This window comes from Cheilinus undulatus, linkage group 1, assembly GCF_018320785.1.
Source record: "Cheilinus undulatus linkage group 1, ASM1832078v1, whole genome shotgun sequence".
Lineage (NCBI taxonomy): Eukaryota > Metazoa > Chordata > Actinopteri > Labriformes > Labridae > Cheilinus > Cheilinus undulatus.
In genome coordinates, this window is record NC_054865.1 from 3,322,669 (window position 1) to 3,340,205 (window position 17,537).

Sequence of the window (17,537 nt, forward strand, 5' to 3'; positions counted from 1 at the left end):
TACTGACAGTGCTTTTACTGAATTATTCCTGAGTTGTAATAGCCATCGCAGAATGATGCAGGTTTTTCTTGCAGCTCTGCCTTTAGGCCAGGCATTTATTGTTGGATTTTGGCTTTGCCCCTTATGCGCAGAGATGTCTCCAGATTCTCTGAATCTCTTAGTGATCTCATGACTGTAGAGGTGATATCTTTCATTTCCTTCCAATGTGCATCAAGGAATTTTTTCATAAACTCTTGGACCCCTTCACCGTCAAAGTGGAGAGCCTTGTGCAATCAACCAATTAATCAATGTACCTATGGAATGTTCCAGGTGTTTTTTGAGCATTCCACAACTTTCCCTGTCTTTCCTTGCCCCTGTCCCTGTCCCTGTCCCAACTGTTTTTGGAACATGTTGAAGGCATCAAATTCAGCGCATGCATTTCTAAAATAGTTTATTAAAAAATTGAACAATTTGTACTATAGATAACTTATGCTGTATTCAGTTGAATAAATGACTTGCAAATTACTGTTCCACATTTTTGACAAACTTTTTTTTGGAATTGTGGTTTACTGATAATTTATTGCAGTCATTATACTTTTTAGAGTAGATTTTTAAAATGTGTTCTTCTGCTCTTTAAAAAGATTGTAATTATGCAGACATCAGTAAACACTGTTCTAATTCAGTATCTTAAACAGGCCGGTTTTGTCCTGCTAACCTAGATCAGCCTTTGAAGAACAGGCTCTCAAGCTGATTCTTTTACCAAACAGAATATTTCTGTACAAATTCAGACAATCACAATATTTTTGCTACTCTGATTGCTTTCTTTAAAAGATGCAACACAAGAATTTTAAGATAAAATCTCAACTCAGAGTTGATGTGCTTGGACTACCAAACATTTTTTCACTGTTATATCTGGCACTTGAAAGTAATGAAGATGCATTGTATTAAGTTAATGAAAGTTCTTTGGGTTGGAAGAGTTTTAAAAGGACAAAGGCTCAAAAAGCCACCCTTCAATAAAATGAAAACAACCTGGTATTAGGCAGGGCTTGAAGATGTGTTCATCTGTGTACTGCATGCTGAACTCAAGTGTACGACACCATTCTAATGAGTGAATCTGATTACATGTGCTAACAAAAGCTCTTTTCTCTTTAGGATCTGCCAAAGGAAGCCAGCTGCCTCGTTATGTGACTGCTTTTCCAACTCCTGCTACCCTTATTATTTGCTATATTTGCACAAGACTAGACGTGAACTGTGCCTTGATTTTATTTTACAGTGTGTGTGTGTGTGAGAGAGAAAATTAAAACCCTTGTTATAATAATAAAGTACTATAAAGTCACAACACAGGCTATGAGTTTTGTTGACTGAAAAATAATGTAGTTAAAAGTTGAATCATTGAATTCCCTACTGCTTTACAGATGGAGATCCTTGAAGGGACAAGGGCTGGGCAATCAAAAATTAGATTAAATTGCAATGTAGTCTGTGTAATTTTCAAATCGAAGTTGCAATATTTCTTTAACCTGAAGTTTGAGCTAAAATACTGGTTGGAAACTTTTTTTGCAGCAGAGATGTCATGCATTACATATGCAATCATTCAAGACCCTTTTTTTTTTTTTTTTTTTTTTTTTTTTTAGAGTAGTCTCCAAAATTACCTACTTTCTTCATTTTTGTGATTAAATATGAGGATGACACAACAGTTATCACTCCCTTCAATACAATAATTGGTATCCAATTTGCAACATGAGTCAAAATCATCACAACTAGATACTTTCTCAGAATTGTTTAGCCCTAGTTGGTTATTGTGTTGGTTATTATATAGAATGATTTATTGCTTGTGTTTGTTGGAGAATACAAAAGCTGCGGAACATAAGGAATAATTTCATATCAAATTACAATCACAATATTGGGGGAAAAAAACATCACAATTAGATTATATTCTCAAATCGTTCAGCCCTAAAAGGGACCCATAGTTGGCAAAAATGGTCTTTTTTTTCCTTATGGGAGGCCTTTTGTGTTCCAGCAGCCTGAGTTAGTTTTGGTTTACACACAAAATCAGAAAAATTTTAAACTGCAGATTTACCACACACATACAAAGTTTAAACTTTCTTTCCTTCTGGATGGTAATTGGGTGACTAATTACAAACCTTATACCTTTACTGATCAGCTGCATGAATAATGGAAAAACCTTCCAACGTGTGTATCAAACAATGGACAGCGTTCTTTACTTTTTTTTTTTTTTTTTTTTTAAACAGATTGGCATTAAAGTACTTTTATTGTGTTTATCCTTTAGACTTTTGGGATAACCAGATGGATGGGACTGCTATGACTATATCAAGAAATCTTGATGGTGGTGGCCATGGTGGATCAGAAAATAGCTGAAGCTACCTAAAGTTACTAGAATGACTGCTGATTCAAATCCCATGAAGGTTGTGAAACGTCTTCATCGTTCTTCCCCAGGTGTCAACAGTGACTGAAAAGTTTAACAGCTGACCAGTTCAACTGTCCTCCAGCTCTTGTGGGGATCTTCAATTCCTTTCATGACTTGAGTTGAAAGTCGGCTCTTCATTTCAAGGATGTCTTGAGCGTTGTTCCCCTTATATCCGAGTCTTGATAATAATTGTAGACTCCTGTCTACACCATAGTCTCCTTATTGGTGGCTTTGCTGTGGGTAGTTATATGCATGGCCTGTGAGTTTGATGTGGTGTGGGCTTGCAGGGGAACTTGAAGTCGCACTCTTTGGTCGGTCATCTTCCACATCTTGAAAAGGTGCATATGGTAGCGCACAGACACCTGTGAAACAAATACACATTTAAGTACAGTTATTACAAGAAATGGATCTGTTAAATGATCTACTTCTATTGGTAGTTGGTGTCAGATTAAGCTCAATGTTGGGATGGAAACACAAGTTCAATCTGAATGAACAGTTTACATCATGAACGCACCACAGTCCAAAAGATGTATATGGTAAAAAGGGCCAGTGTGAGAACCAGCAGGCCGAGAGCCTCCATGCCATTGGTGTAGTAGAGGTCTCTGGCTCCCTGAACACACAGCCATCCTGACAGGCTGGCTAGTGGAGTGATAAACAGGAAACACACTGCATCACCACACAGTGTTCTTCTCTGCTGCTTTACAGATGGAGATCCTAGCCACTGTACAAAGAAAGAAACATTTACAGCAAATGATTGAAGTCAGTATCAATCCTGTGAAATGACATCATGAGTACATAGAGTGGGTGGGGCTGTTACAATGAAAACAAGCTAAAAGAACTAGGGCTGCAAGCAGCACTGCATGTGCACCTTCCCACATGTCAGGGCTTGGCAGGCATTGAAAAAAATGGGCTGCAGCACTGATGCCTTTTGGCCTTGTACACACGTAGCTGAATATTTTCTAAAATGAATATCCCCCTTCATTCGTTTTTAAAAATACTTTCGTCCACACCTGATCGTTTACAAAAAAAAAACTTGTCCACACGTAACCTGCAAATCCGTCATTAAATGCTGCTCTAAGCATGCCAAACCCATAGGTGGCAGTGTTTTTCAGATGTGAAACCCGTGCCAACCAATCAGAATGAACTTCCGTCATTCTGTCTCTTCTGCCAGAGATTCAAACACGGCGCAAGCGGTGACGTTTGAGAACCAAAAACTCAGTTTCCCGGTGTACACATGTAACCATGAAACCGGAGTTTTCCAGAATCTCCACTTTGGCCGGAGTTTTCAGAAAAGATCATTTTTAGTGACGTAAAACTGCGGTTTCGTGTGGATGACAGGCCTAAATGTATAAAAATATATGCAGTTTCCCAGATACCTGGCTACGTGTGTATAAGACCTTAGATACAGAAAGGATTACCAACCATGCCTGTAATTCCTCTTACCTAAAAATTGAAGACCACAGACCATCAATACCAGAGGAACCAGGCCTTAACAATACAAGACACCATGCAAGTATGCTCTAAAAACATGGCACCAGCGGTGTCCAAACTTTTTTAACGAAGGGCCGCTGTGATTTACATCATCTTCAGTGTATTAAAGTTAATGAAACCAATCTGCTGTAGGTTAAGATGTGCTTAGTAACTGAATATGCTTGAAGAAAAATAGCCATATCAGTGGCTGACAAGAGAAATGACTAAACCTTGTGAAGGATTTTTTGCCAGCCAATCAGATTTCAGGGGGACCCTGGTCAGCCCAAGCTACCACTGGTGAAGATGAGAACGCTCCATGCAGCAGAGATTGCAGATGCTGACATCTCCACATTCAGGCTTCAGATGATGGAAAATGCACAGAGCTGGCACTTTATAGGAGGGTTGGTGCTTTAAGATGATTGGCATGATAGATGCTTTATCAATCCCAAAGGAAATTAAAGGCAGCTTACAGACAATTTAACATTTGTTATTTTTTTCATTTTAATTTTGTTACCCAAAAGTCAAAACAGCAGACTTCTGTTTATTTTGTGATAAGGGTTTAAACACTTTTGTTGGGTCCTGGCATGATAAAAATGTTTACCAGTTTTAAAATGTCTAGGCTGGACCTGCTCCTTGGCTGATTTTTACAAATATTGTAGGAGATACCACTGAGCCATTTGGTAACATCCACCAGTTGAACTCGTATAAGGGTTTTACTGAGCTCATGCCCACCAGTTTCCATGGCAGTACAAGCCCTTCACAAAATCACTTCCTCTTTCATGGCAAATAATGGGTCACTATGGCCACAGCTTTTAATGTCAGACCTGTGAGCTTGAAAATATGGCATGGGAGCATTTACAGGATGTCCCACACCAATTTCAGGGCAGATTTGGTCAACTTTACTGGAACTTTTTTTGTGGGGGACACAAATCGAGCCAATGGTTACCCACCAACACAAAGCCATATTGTTCATCTCAGTATCAGTGTATTTTTCCACCAAGTTTGACGTCTGTATGTTACCCACCTGTAAAACCTACTTCCTGTTTCATGGCAAACATAAAGTCGCCATGGCCAAGCCTTTTCATATAGACTTTTGACTTGAAAAAGTCTTGCAGGCTCTCGGCCTGCTGGTTCTCAAATATGTGTTAAGTCAGGATCTTGGGTAAATTTCAGCATAATTTGACCAACCATGTTGGAATTCTTACATTCTTACATTCTTACATTAAATAGGCAGTGACTTCCTGTTGCACTGAGCAATTTATCAAAATTTCTTATGTGAATGTTTTCAAGCCCAGACTGTTACAAAGCACAATAATTTTTTTTACTTTATTCTTTGTCTTTATTGTCTTTATTCCTGTAACCATAACCATGATGAAAAAAGACTTTTGTGCCTCTCAGGAAGCTGATTATGTGTAGAAAACTGTTCATGTTTTTTAGGTGAACCAGCTTTAAGGGTCTGCATTTTCAGCTCAGTTTGGGAGGCACTAACAAAGCAGTGCCCATGGCCTCTGTTGGAAACCAAATAAAATATCACATTTTCAGATTCCCCATGCATGCGCCGAGACTTTTTAGATTGGGCCTTAAATATGTGAAGAAACTCATGGTATGTGAAGTGTATTTATATTAAAAGGAGCCCTGCATGATGAGACAAATTCACATTATTGGATAGATATTGGTATCTCTCCTATGTACAGTATATTGAACAAAAAACTCATTAGTATACTGAATGTGCATCCACATTGGTAGAATATGTTTGAAATCTTTTTCCTGAAGACCCTGTTGAAGGCCACGAGCTGGAATGTGTCTGTTTAATTTCGTTGATCTCCAAACTTTGACTATTTATGAAGCTTTCTGTTTCCACATGGAACAAGATGTCTCAGGTTAAGATAAACACAGTTTGAAAACACTGTGCTTTTCAAAGTAAAAGCCTACATTTCTTTGGAGAAACTCCCTTCCTACATAATGCTTTTATTTTGAAAAGCTCCTGGCATGGTTCTGCTATACACTGAATCAAATTACTTTTAGGGAGAAATTTTAAGGTAAATCTTAGGAAGAATGACAGGGCTTTGACATGCAGCGAACTCACGCCTGGTATAGAAGCTTTCTATTTGATTAAAACTTGTCTTCCTTTTCCTTACTGATTCAGGTTTTTTTTTAACATTACAATAAGCTTCTGCCCTACAAACTTCATTCCCACTATTAGCAGTTTGGCATTAGCCATGCAAAATGACATTTAGCTTCTTTTGAAGATTTTTCCCACCCACTATTAGCAGTTTGGCATTAGCCATTCAAGATAGTATTTAGCTTCTTTCAGAGAATTTTAAAAACCTTGCATTAGCAGTTTGGCTTTAGCCATTCAGGAAAGAATTTGGCTTCTTTTGAAGATTTTTCATACCCACCATTAGCAGTTTGGCTTTAGCCATTCAGGAAAGCATTTGGCTTTTTTTTGAAGATTTTTCATACCCACCATTAGCAGTTTGGCTACATTGAGCTTCATTCTAAGATTATTCATACCCACTATTAGTAGTTCAGTTCCAGCCATTCAAGATAAACTTTTGGTTCTTTCTCAGATTTTTCAAACCCACCATTAGCAGGTCGGTGTCAGCCATCCAAGAATTCATTTAACTTCTTTCAGGGAGCATTCCAAACCAGCATTAGCAGTTTGGCGCAGCCGTTCAAGAATTCATTTAGCTTCTTTCAGGGTCTTTGTCAACCCAGCATTAGCAGTTCGGCGTAGCCATTCAGTAAATCAGCATTCACAGCGCAATTTCTTCCAGAAATTGCATTCTCTAGTTCAAAATTACCATTGTGTTATTGGTCCTTCATGTCAGTCTGCTCCTGTCACTGACTAAAACCAATGAGATTTTGTCTCTTATTTTATTTTAGGTAGTTCCTTAAGCACAGAATTCAGTTTTAGTTAGTTTTTGTTTTTTTTTGGAAAGCTTATTTTTTTTAAATGTAAAAGGATTTTTACATTTTAGTTTTAGTTATTTAGCTAGTTTCAGACAGCTCATTAACTTTTAAAGCCACAGACACAGAACAACTTGTTCTGAGCAGGGCTGAAACAGAGCGGTTTTTAGAGATGCAAAAATCCTATACTGGTGTGTTTTTTCAGCAGCAAATTTCACAGACATGTTATGGGGACCCCTGAGACCAAAATGAACTTGTCTTGAAGGACCTTTAACTAAAACTTAGCACTCTCAGTGCCCATGCCCTAAAAAGCCAAAAACACATCTTCTGCAGCTTCTGGCCAGAAGGGGGCACTAGAAGCTTGATGGTGCAGGTCAAAGCTTCACTGAGGGCAGAATAGTGTAGGATAAGTAGAAAGAAGTTTTCTTACACTTAAAGACCCTATAAAGTGAAATCCAAATTTTTTGTCCTAACACACTAGATATGTTGGAATATGGTTGCTGTAAACACGTGAAAACACTGAGATCTACATGTGACTGAATTCTGGATTTAGACTGTTATAAGTTTTTCACCTCTTTACTGGCTTGGTTTCATGTGGGCGGGGCCAATATGTGGGCTCATGATGTCATAAGCCCACAGGAGGGAATGAACCCCCCCATTCCCAAACTACAATATAAAATCACAGAGCTGTTCATCTCAGTACAGTGGGCATGGCTTCAGCTCATTCAACAGACATCCACACCATCCTTGAGCCCATTTTACTGCCTCAGTCTGCATGAGTTTGAAGCTTAATTTTATAAACGTAGAGATGTTTTATTTGGCTAAAATTTCACCTGGAGGTTCATAACACAGTGCCCTGTCATACACCAAACCTAAATACAGATTTATTTTCACTTTACAGGGTCTTTAAAGACAAGCGAGAAGTCTCTAACAACATCTGGGGTCAGTATATTGGTTTTCTCACAGACAGGGACCTGTCTCAGATATTGGATGAAACTGAAGAAGAACAGAATTTCCAAAGCGACACCGTGGTTAGAGCTATCAGTATGTTCAATTACAAAGCACTAGTGGTAATGTACTCGGCCTGGTGTTTGTTTAAGTCGATAAACACTGTTGATTTCATTACACTTTTCTAATTTAGAGCATTCTCCTTTCATTTTTTAAATGTGTTTTTTTTTCTCAGTGTAAAAGGTTTAATTTAAAAAGTACTTGTCAACATTTTCATGTAAAAGATGTATGTTAACAAGACTCACACAATAACTGTACTTGATTTATTTAATTTTGCTTTTGTCGTGTTATTTGTATTATTTTTTATCTTCTTTTTTGTTTGTAAAACAAGTAGACAGGTTGTTGAAAAAAAAAAAATTTCAAAGTGAATACCTGCTAGCACTGAACTGGTGCATCTCAAAATATCATGTAAAAGTTTATTTTTTCCATTGTGATTCACTTCAAAAAGTTTAACTTACATTCTAGATTCACCTCATACAAAGTAAGATAATTCAAGATTTTAATTTTTCTAAAACTTTATTTTTCAAAGTTTTTGAGTGGGCAGATTCTTTGAAAAAAAAAAGACTCAGAGGGTGATTGGACATTTGTCACATCTTTACAGGCCTTACAGGTCATCGCTGCTACTGAGGTGTGTGTGTGCAGCTACTGAGGAGTAAACTCCATACAGAACTGCATAACGTGAACTATGGCAACTGTAGACATGTCAGTACATGACTTTTGTTGTTTTTGAAAAGAAAACAACTCACTGCTGTTCTTTGTTCTTCTTTTAATGAAGAAACGTCATCATGTTCTGATAAAACTGGCGCTTTAGCAGCATCCATGCTAATTCTGCCCTGGCCTCATGTCGCTGCTTGCTTATGTCACAACTCTGCCACACCCAAAAGTACTGCCCCTCATCGCCAGTGTTGGGTAGCATTTCTTTTGAAAATAACTCGTTAGTATTACATACTAAGAAAAGTAATTTGTTACGTTACTAGGTTACCTACTTCTAAAACTAACCCGTTAGAGTACTTTTAGGTCACTAAATATTAAAACCCTTTAGCCACTCGTTCCACTCGGAGGTTGTAAAAATGACAGATAGCGACCGCACGTCTGCTTTTGAATGCGTAGATTCTAATGCCAATGTACAGCATAATTTACAGCCCATAACCTGCAGCCTGAAAACACTGCTAACAGACAGGAAAATGTTTACAGCTGTTTAACATGCTCACAATCTGACAACAAGCTGAGCAGAAGCTGACAGAATCACCCGAAAGCTGTGCGTAATAACAGCGCATAATTGGAACGGCTGCACAGCTGATTCAATGAAAGCAAATGGAGCTATTAAACTTATGTTTCTCCAGGATGTTGTTCTTGTCCCTTTGATCCAAAAATCCTACATAATTCCACAGTGTCATGTCGTCCTCTTTGACATCTTGCTGGCTCAACAAGCTAACAATGCGTGCGTAATGGCACAGAATGTTTACCTTCTGCTGGCACAGCGCTACATACCAACGTACGTACAGGAAGAAGGACAAACAGAGCAGATGCTTCGAGGAGCTTCCTTTTTCTTTCTCATGGAAGAAAAGGAAATTTGGGATTTTTCTTACTGTAATGGATTACTTTTATAAAATTGTAACTAATAACGGGATTACTTGAATTGTAAAACTAATGCTTTATGTTACTCGCATACAGCAAAGAAGTAATCTGAGAACTCTAACGTATTACCTTGTAACTCGTTACCCCTTACACTGCTTGACGCCGATTAGTCCTGTCACTTTCCAACCGTGCCCAAACGGTTCAGACAGGAGCTTTGCAAGATGGATTCCCAGTGAGAAACAAGGAAATGGGCAGATCCATCTGCTATGCGAGGTTAGAATATTATGGCTTAAAACTCACAAAAATCCACTATATTAGAATATTAGAATATTGTGAAAAAGTCCAATTTGCAAAGGTTTCCTGGGCCTCTGGTTCAGGACACACTAATGCAGGCTGGGAGAAGACTGCTGACGGCTGTTCTCAGAGTACCATGGCATATTCATGGGACTGAAAAGGAAACATGTTGTAGGAAAAGGTACACATGCAAAGCAGATGCAAGAAGTTAGAGCTTCACATGGGTGCTGGGGTCAGTGCATCAAGAGCCACCACACAAATACTTGTCCTGGAAATGGGCTACAAGTGTCATGTTGTGAACCAATCCTGAACCACACACAGTGTTATAAGCATCTCACATGGGCTGAGAAAAAAAAGAACTGGACTGTTGCTCAGTTGTCAAAAGCCCTGTTTTCAGATGAAAGTAAATTTTGCATTTCATTTGGAAAATATCAAGGTTAGAAAAGAAAAAAAAAAAATAAAGAGAAGAGGCACAGAATCCTAGGTACTTGGAATCCATTGTTTTCGGTCTTCACAGTCAGTGATGGTTGGGCTTCCATGCCACCTGCCACTGTGCTTTATAAAGTCCAGAGTTAATGTCAGCCATCTATCAGAAGATAATAGATCACTTCATGCTCTCATCTGCTGAGAAGCTTGTAGCACCTGCCCACAGTGAAACAAAAAAAAAAAAAAACCTACCAGACACTGGCATGCTGACAGTGGTATTTTTGTGCTTGACTGGCCTGACCCAAATCCCATAGAGAATATCTGGAGTGTTGTCAAGAGGAAGACGACCGATACCAGACTCACTGAAGGCTACTATCTAGCAACCTGGGCTTTATAACACCCCAGCAGTGGCACAGACTAATTGGCTCCATGCGTGCAAAAAGAAGCTCCATCTAATTACTAAGTGCTTAAATGGGATTCTTTTTCCAAAAGGTGAACATTTCTGTATTAAAATCCCTTTTTTGAACTAATGTTTTGTGAGATAGTGGATTTTTTTATTTTTGTGTGCTCTAAGCTGTAATCATCATCATTAAAACAAAAAAGTTATGGAATATTTCATTTTGTAATAATTACTGGAATATATGGAAGTTTTACTTCTGACCCTGAAAGACTGCTTCAAGTTGAGCTGAAACAGTTTAGGTTGGTTAGTAATTCACAGGAAAAAATCAACTTTTTGATCATTTTTTTAATTCTTTGAGATACACCAGGTAATTCCTGCTAAAAAAGAGCAAGCAGCAAAACTGTTCTATATTCATTCATCTCTCTCTCTCTTTTCTTCCATACTCTGGTTATGGGCGTTTATTCTCTATGAATCAATCATCTCTCTGCTATCAAACTTATAGGCTCTCCTCTGCTGCTTTCAGCTTGTCTTCAGAGATGATCTGTGCAACCCTCCTCCAGCCGTGGCTACGGCAGCGGCTAATGCAGCTGAAAGGGCGTTGGCATCCTTGCCTCCAGAGCCCCCCCCCCACGGCCATAAATGAAAGATCTGCAAAGTGCGAGTACTCCTAGTACTGCCTGTGAGAGCATGGTGAGAGCATGGAAGTTGTCAAGCCTACCTTGGAAGCATAATCAATCAATCTGCTAAATGCAAAGCTGAAATCAGCCACAGACTTGGATTTGCACATGGGATGAATGAATCACACCCTGCATCCCTCTTCATCACCACCACCATACAGAAAGGGTTCCCTATCCTGCTGTCAGCTTCACTACCCCTAAAAATACACAAACTTCACAATGGAGTCTAATCATCAAAGACATTGCACAATGATTCTGAAATTGCATAATCAATTATTGTTTAATTAAAAATGAATGTTCTCCTGATTTTAATACATTTTTATTCTACTTTAATCCACAAAGAAAAACATCCCAAACCAAAAACTTTACCAAAGAACAGAAAGCTTACAAAAACTGCACTCACCTCCACTGAACATGTGTACTGAATGTATTTTATGTGTGTGCGGCCTGCTTTTTGGTCACAGATAACTGACATTCCTTAAATCTCCAGTTGTACTGCATTTATGTTAAGTTTGCATGTGTATCTATCTGTGCATGTGTCTGTCACTGCTTGATAGAGGCTTCTGCTTATGACTGTGTAGCTTAACCTGACCAGAGCACATGGTGCTTAATCTGCAGATTAGTGGCCATGAACACACATGCGGCACAACGAAAAGAAGGAAGAGGAGGCAGCTAGTACACTCAACTGTTCTGTCCTCTGCAGAACAAAAAGAGGAGGAAACCCCATCTAATCTGGTTCTCAGGCTAAGTGGCTTTATGTGTTTGAGCCTTCCAGCTGGCAGAAGGAAGTCTTTCAAAATGAAGGCTGTCAGATTACATGTCAGCTGACTGTCACTGACATGTGCTCCCTCATTGATAAAAAACAGGCCACAGGTGACCATGAGACCATGAGTCATATGTATTCACACATGCTAGATAGATAAAGATAGATAGATAGATAGATAGATAGATAGATAGAGAGATAGACAGAGAGAGATAGATAGACATACAGACAGACAGACAGACATCTGTAGACAAATAGATAGATAGATAGATAGAGAGATAGATAGACATACAGACAGACAGACAGACATCTGTAGACAAATAGATAGATAGATAGATAGGCAGACAGATAGATAGATGATAGATAGATAGACAGATAGATAGACAGATCGACAGATCAACAGACAAACAGATAGATAGATAGATAGACAGATAGACACACACACAGATAGATAGACAGATAGACACACAGATAGATAGATAGATAGACACACAGATAGATAGATAGACAGATAGATAGATAGACAGATAGATAGATAGATAGATAGATAGATAGGCAGACAGATAGATAGATAGATAGATAGATAGATAGATAGATAGACAAATAGATATAGATAGATAGACAGACAGACAGATAGATAGATAGGCAGACAGATAGATAGATGATAGATAGATAGACAGATAGATAGACAGACAGATAGACAGACAAACAGATAGATAGACAGATAGACACACAGATAGATAGATAGACAGATAGATAGATAGATAGATAGACAAATAGATATAGATAGCTATACAGACAGACAGATAGATAGATAGATAGATAGGCAGACAGATAGATAGATGATAGATAGATAGACAGATAGATAGATAGACAGATAGACAGACAAACAGATAGATAGACAGATAGACACACAGATAGATAGATAGATAGATAGATAGATAGATAGATAGATAGATAGACAAATAGATATAGATAGATAGACAAATAGATATAGATAGATAGACAGACAGATAGATAGATAGATAGATAGATAGATAAATAGATAGATAGATAAATAGATATATAGATAGACAGATAGATAGATAGATAGATAGATAGATAGATAGACAGACAGACAGACAGACAGACAGACAGACAGACAGACAGATAGATAGATAGATAGATAGATAGATAGATAGATAGATATCCACTGCATTTATGATGGTCTCAAATACATTGCAACAACTGCAGGAACCCAGTCCCAGATGTTTGTTGATTTGAACAAAAGTGTCTGCTAAATGATTTTGTAATATGTTGGTGTATTTTATTAATGCCTATAATTTTGGGGGATGCAATAAAAATGTTAAGCAAAAGCTGCTATTCTCTTTCTCTCTTCTTCTTTCTTTGCCTCATGAAGTCTCAGATTTGGATCTAGAGGCATTTGTGCCACTGAGACTGACCAAACAGAATAATAGAGGCTGGTCGCCATTCATGCTCATACCTACAGTTTATTTAGTGGGACCTGCTAACCTAACAAGTAGCAACCCTTAAAGGCAAGCAGAAAACACGTAGACTCCCCACTCAAGGGTCCCCGCTGAGTCTATGATTCAAAGCGGGAACCTTGTTACTGTGATGCAATAATGTTAATCACAAAGAAATTGTATCTTTCAACTTTGTTAGTTAAAGAAATTAAGAATTGATATGAAATGGCTGACAAGCAGTGAAAATGCAATGTGTTGCAAAAGCCTACCTCAGTGAGAGGTTTTGGCAGGTGCTCCAGGACAAACTGGTGGTGGCAGAGTTCACAGTGGCTGCTGTTAGAAGCAGTGAGCCAGTGTTCCAGGCAGACCTGGTGCACCATGGCCAGACTTCCAGAGCACTCACAGGGGGACAGCAGCTCCTCTGAGGCCCCGCCTTCATGGCAGATCCTGCAAAACAGCTCCTCACTGCACAGAACAGCACACAAGACGACAGTCATGCCAAAGACAACCAAGCAGAGTGTCTGAAACCATGCCTGAGCTGTAAGCAAACATGCACTTGGCTTTAGCGCTACAACTACAGATTCACTTTAAAGCATTAAAGCAGAAGTAATTAGCCATAAAGCCCTCACAAACCCAATAATAATGCAACACACACAATGCTATTTAACTCTCACACTTTAAAAGAAAGGACAGATTTTTTTTAAGGCTTACATCTTACTTAGTACCCTCTGCATAAATACAGTTTGGGATGTTGACTGAACTGAATACTTTGAAACTCTGTAAAACATCAGACCTCAGACATGAAGGTTCTTCCTCTCAGCTTTGCTCATGTAGTTCACATTTACTGTTTCACTACTGTTTAGTTACCCTGTATAACCCTGAGTTCTGAAATGAAAACAGGATTTATTGTAGCTGTAAATCTTTATTAAGGTGAGTTTTTTGGGATTTTCACCTTTTATTCAGATTGGACAGGTGAAGAGAGAGGGTGGAGAAAGACATGCACCAAACAGCGAAGTGACATGCCCTTGCATGCCTGGGTACTCTTCCACTACTGGAGGCATGCTAAGTGGTGATGCCAAAGTGGCTTCTATGCCACTGAAAAACACTGTAAAGTAAAGTCGTACTTCATTCATCCCTGAAGGGAAATTCATAGTTTACACTGTTTAGTTAGTCTTATGTAGTAAGACAGCCTCTGTTTTAAAACTCTTATTTGTGAAAATCCCTTTTCTTTTTCACATAGAATACAAACCATTATGGTTGCAATAGTAGGATTTGTTGTTCAGATGTTACCTCTCACTGACAGCTGTGTATTCCTCACTGAGCGTGTCTTTCTGATAGCTTGTTACTTGGTTGAGTCTCTTGAGTTCCTCCTCAAGCCCGTGTTCAGGACTTAACTTGAGCTCCCCTGCAGGGACCCCTGTATCCAGGGTTTCCTTTGCTGTCATCTCTGCTGGATCGGGGGCCATCTACTCATTGTCAGGACAGTCCAGCTGTCATCAGACACAAAGAGACAGACAGGAACAAATTTCACTGAATGAATGACTATTCTAAAAATGTCACAGAAAAACCACCACAGAGACACAGCTGTGTTTGAACACAGTGTTTGAACTGTCAAAGTCTACAACAGTGGCAGATGAAAATATTTCCACTGCCCTCACATGTAAAAATATGTAAACATAAGACAAAAACACTTTTTGCAGTGATATGTTTTTAAAAGAATTTCCTTAAACATTAAACCTCTAAATTTTGTAGCAGTAAAAAAAAACTATCCCCTTAAACAGAGCTTTAAAGATCTGACTCTGAAGAAGAACTACTGCCTGAAAATAAAAACTTAGTGAACATCTTTAGGATTTTTATTCCCAGTCCTTCATAATTTCAGTGACTATTATGGGCATTTACTGTATTTGGAGTCTTGGGTGCATCTGAAGCTCGCAGTTAATTTTCAATGCCCAGCTTGGGTTTTTGTTGTTGCTGCTGTTGTCTTGATTGAAGCAATAGCAGAAAGTCTTATCTCACACAGGTAGGATGTTGTAAAAGAGAGGAGTGTTGTAGGGTCTAAAACTCCCTTTCCACTCCAATCCAAACTGTAGACAACATCCTGGACTTAAACTGCAACTCCATTGTTGATTCTGACGTGGTGCTAGCCCTGCCTTACCACGCCACCCCTGTCATCATGACTGACCCCACTGAGGGACCCATGGCCCACTTTGGGAACCACTGGTCTACAACACCCTCTCAGAGGCATGTAGTAAGGACTGCTGCAATTTATAACTCCAACTTCCTGATATATAATTCTTAATATTCTCACACTGAAGTTGATCTAACTTCAGAAAACTACAGGTACATCTCAAAAAATTAGAACATCATGAAAAAGTTCAATATTTTTGTCATTCATTTTAAAAAAAAACATATAATATATAGACTCATTACACATAGAGTGAAATATTCCAAGTCTTTATTTCTTGAAATGTTGATTATTATTATTATTATTATTATTATTATTATTACAGATAATGAAAACCCAAAATTCAGTGTCTCAGGAAATTAGAATATTACATAAGATCAATAAAAAAAAGGATATTTTAAACAGAAATGTCAGGCTTCTGAAAACTATGTTGATTTCTATGCACTCAATACTTGGTTGGGCCTCCTTTTTGCATGAATTACTGCATCAATGCAAGCATGGCATGGAGGCGATCAGCCTGTGGCACTGCTCAGGTGTAATGGAAGCCCAGGTTGCTTTGATAGTGGCCTTCAGGTCATCTGCATTGTTGGTGTCTCTCATTTTCCTCTTGACAATACCCCCATAGAATGGGGTTCAGGTCAGGCCAGTTTGCTGGCCAGTCAAGCACAGTAACACCATGGTCACTGAACCAGCTTTTGGTACCTTTGGCAGTGTGGGCAGGAGCCAAGTTCTGCTGGAAAATGAAATCAGCATCTCCACAAAGCTTGTCAGCAGAATGAAGCATGAAGGTCTCTAAAATGTCCTGGTAGATGGCTGCATTGTCTGTGGACTTCAGAAAACACAGTGGACCAACACCAGCAGATGCCATGGCAGCCAAGATCATCACTGACTGTGGAAACTTCACACTGGACTTCAAGCAACATGAATTCTGTGCCTCTCCATTCTTTCTCCAGACTCTGGGACATTGATTTCCAAATGATATGCAAAATGAACTTTCATCTGAAAAGAGGACTTTGGACCACTAAGCAACAGTCCAGTTCTTTTTCTCCACAGCCCAGGTAAGACACTTCTGACGTTGTCTCTGGTTCAGGAGTGGCTTGACACGAGGATTGCCACATTTGTAGCCCATGTCTAAGATTGGTCTGTGTTTAGTGGCTCTTGATGTGCTGACTCCAGCCTCAGTCCACTCCTTGTGAAGCTCCTCCAAATTCTTGAATGGATTTTGCTTAACAAATCCTCTCAAGGCTGTGGTTCTCCCTTATGCTGGTGCACCTGAGTGAGAGAAAGGAGGAAAAGAGAGCGAGAGAGAGGAGGATCCTGCGGAGATTCATTCCAGACTGCTGGCTCTGGCTTCTCAAAGAGCTGCAAACCCTCACCTACTGAGTGGAAACTTGATTTATAAGAACATGTCTGTGCGCCAACAGTCGTTCTTCTGCATGTCCATTCTCTCTGAATCCCCCTGACATCCGTGCACGTGTCATGAATGGGGCCATCTCCGTGCATAATTGTGATGCCTTTAGCGCTGCGCCAAGACCAAACATGCCGATCTCTCATGTTATATGACAGCCTGTGTCCAGATAAGGATTAAATGCTCATTTATAAAGAATCTGTTTTATCGTTATGAGAGGAGTTTTTACCATTTGACAAGACCTGGAATTAAGTATGCTACAGGATTTATAAATGATGTCCTGCTTTAATGTAAGTGATCGAGACCATAATTGCACTTCTTTTTGACATAAAATTAAATAGTTTTTAAATAAATTTAGTTGATAACAGTTTGGCATTACAGATTTATTATAATGATGGATTAAATCAGGCTGGAGATTGAACCGAGTAACTCGCCAGAAACGAGATACGATGTCTGCGTTTGTGGCTGATGGACAGTTACGCAGGGAAAGTATTTGCTATTCTGAGAGCAGCTTCAATCCCCCACTGGGATAGATATTTGGTTTTAAAAAC

General features: G+C 38.9%; 2 protein-coding genes across 3 annotated transcripts in view; one reads left to right on the plus strand and one right to left on the minus strand.

The window, feature by feature from the left end:
* Positions 1 to 1,318, plus strand: part of lmnl3 (lamin L3) — a 29,401-nt gene extending 28,083 nt beyond the window's left edge. For both annotated transcript variants that reach the window (XM_041791266.1, XM_041791275.1), the window contains one exon: positions 1,132 to 1,318. Coding sequence is in view for 1 of the 2 variants with exons in the window: in XM_041791275.1 (XP_041647209.1) it covers positions 1,132 to 1,167 (36 nt within the window). In the remaining variant the exon portion in view is untranslated. The remainder of the gene's footprint in view (positions 1 to 1,131) is intronic.
* Positions 1,319 to 2,296: 978 nt separating this feature from the next.
* Positions 2,297 to 14,859, minus strand: zgc:158785 (uncharacterized protein LOC791214 homolog). Its single transcript, XM_041793024.1, has 4 exons — positions 14,687 to 14,859; positions 13,663 to 13,873; positions 2,919 to 3,125; positions 2,297 to 2,766 (listed from the first exon to the last, which is right to left on the minus strand). Exons 1-4 carry the CDS (start codon positions 14,857 to 14,859, stop codon positions 2,608 to 2,610), a joined length of 750 nt encoding a protein of 249 aa, XP_041648958.1. The 3' UTR covers positions 2,297 to 2,607.
* Between the last annotated feature and the right edge of the window lie 2,678 nt (positions 14,860 to 17,537).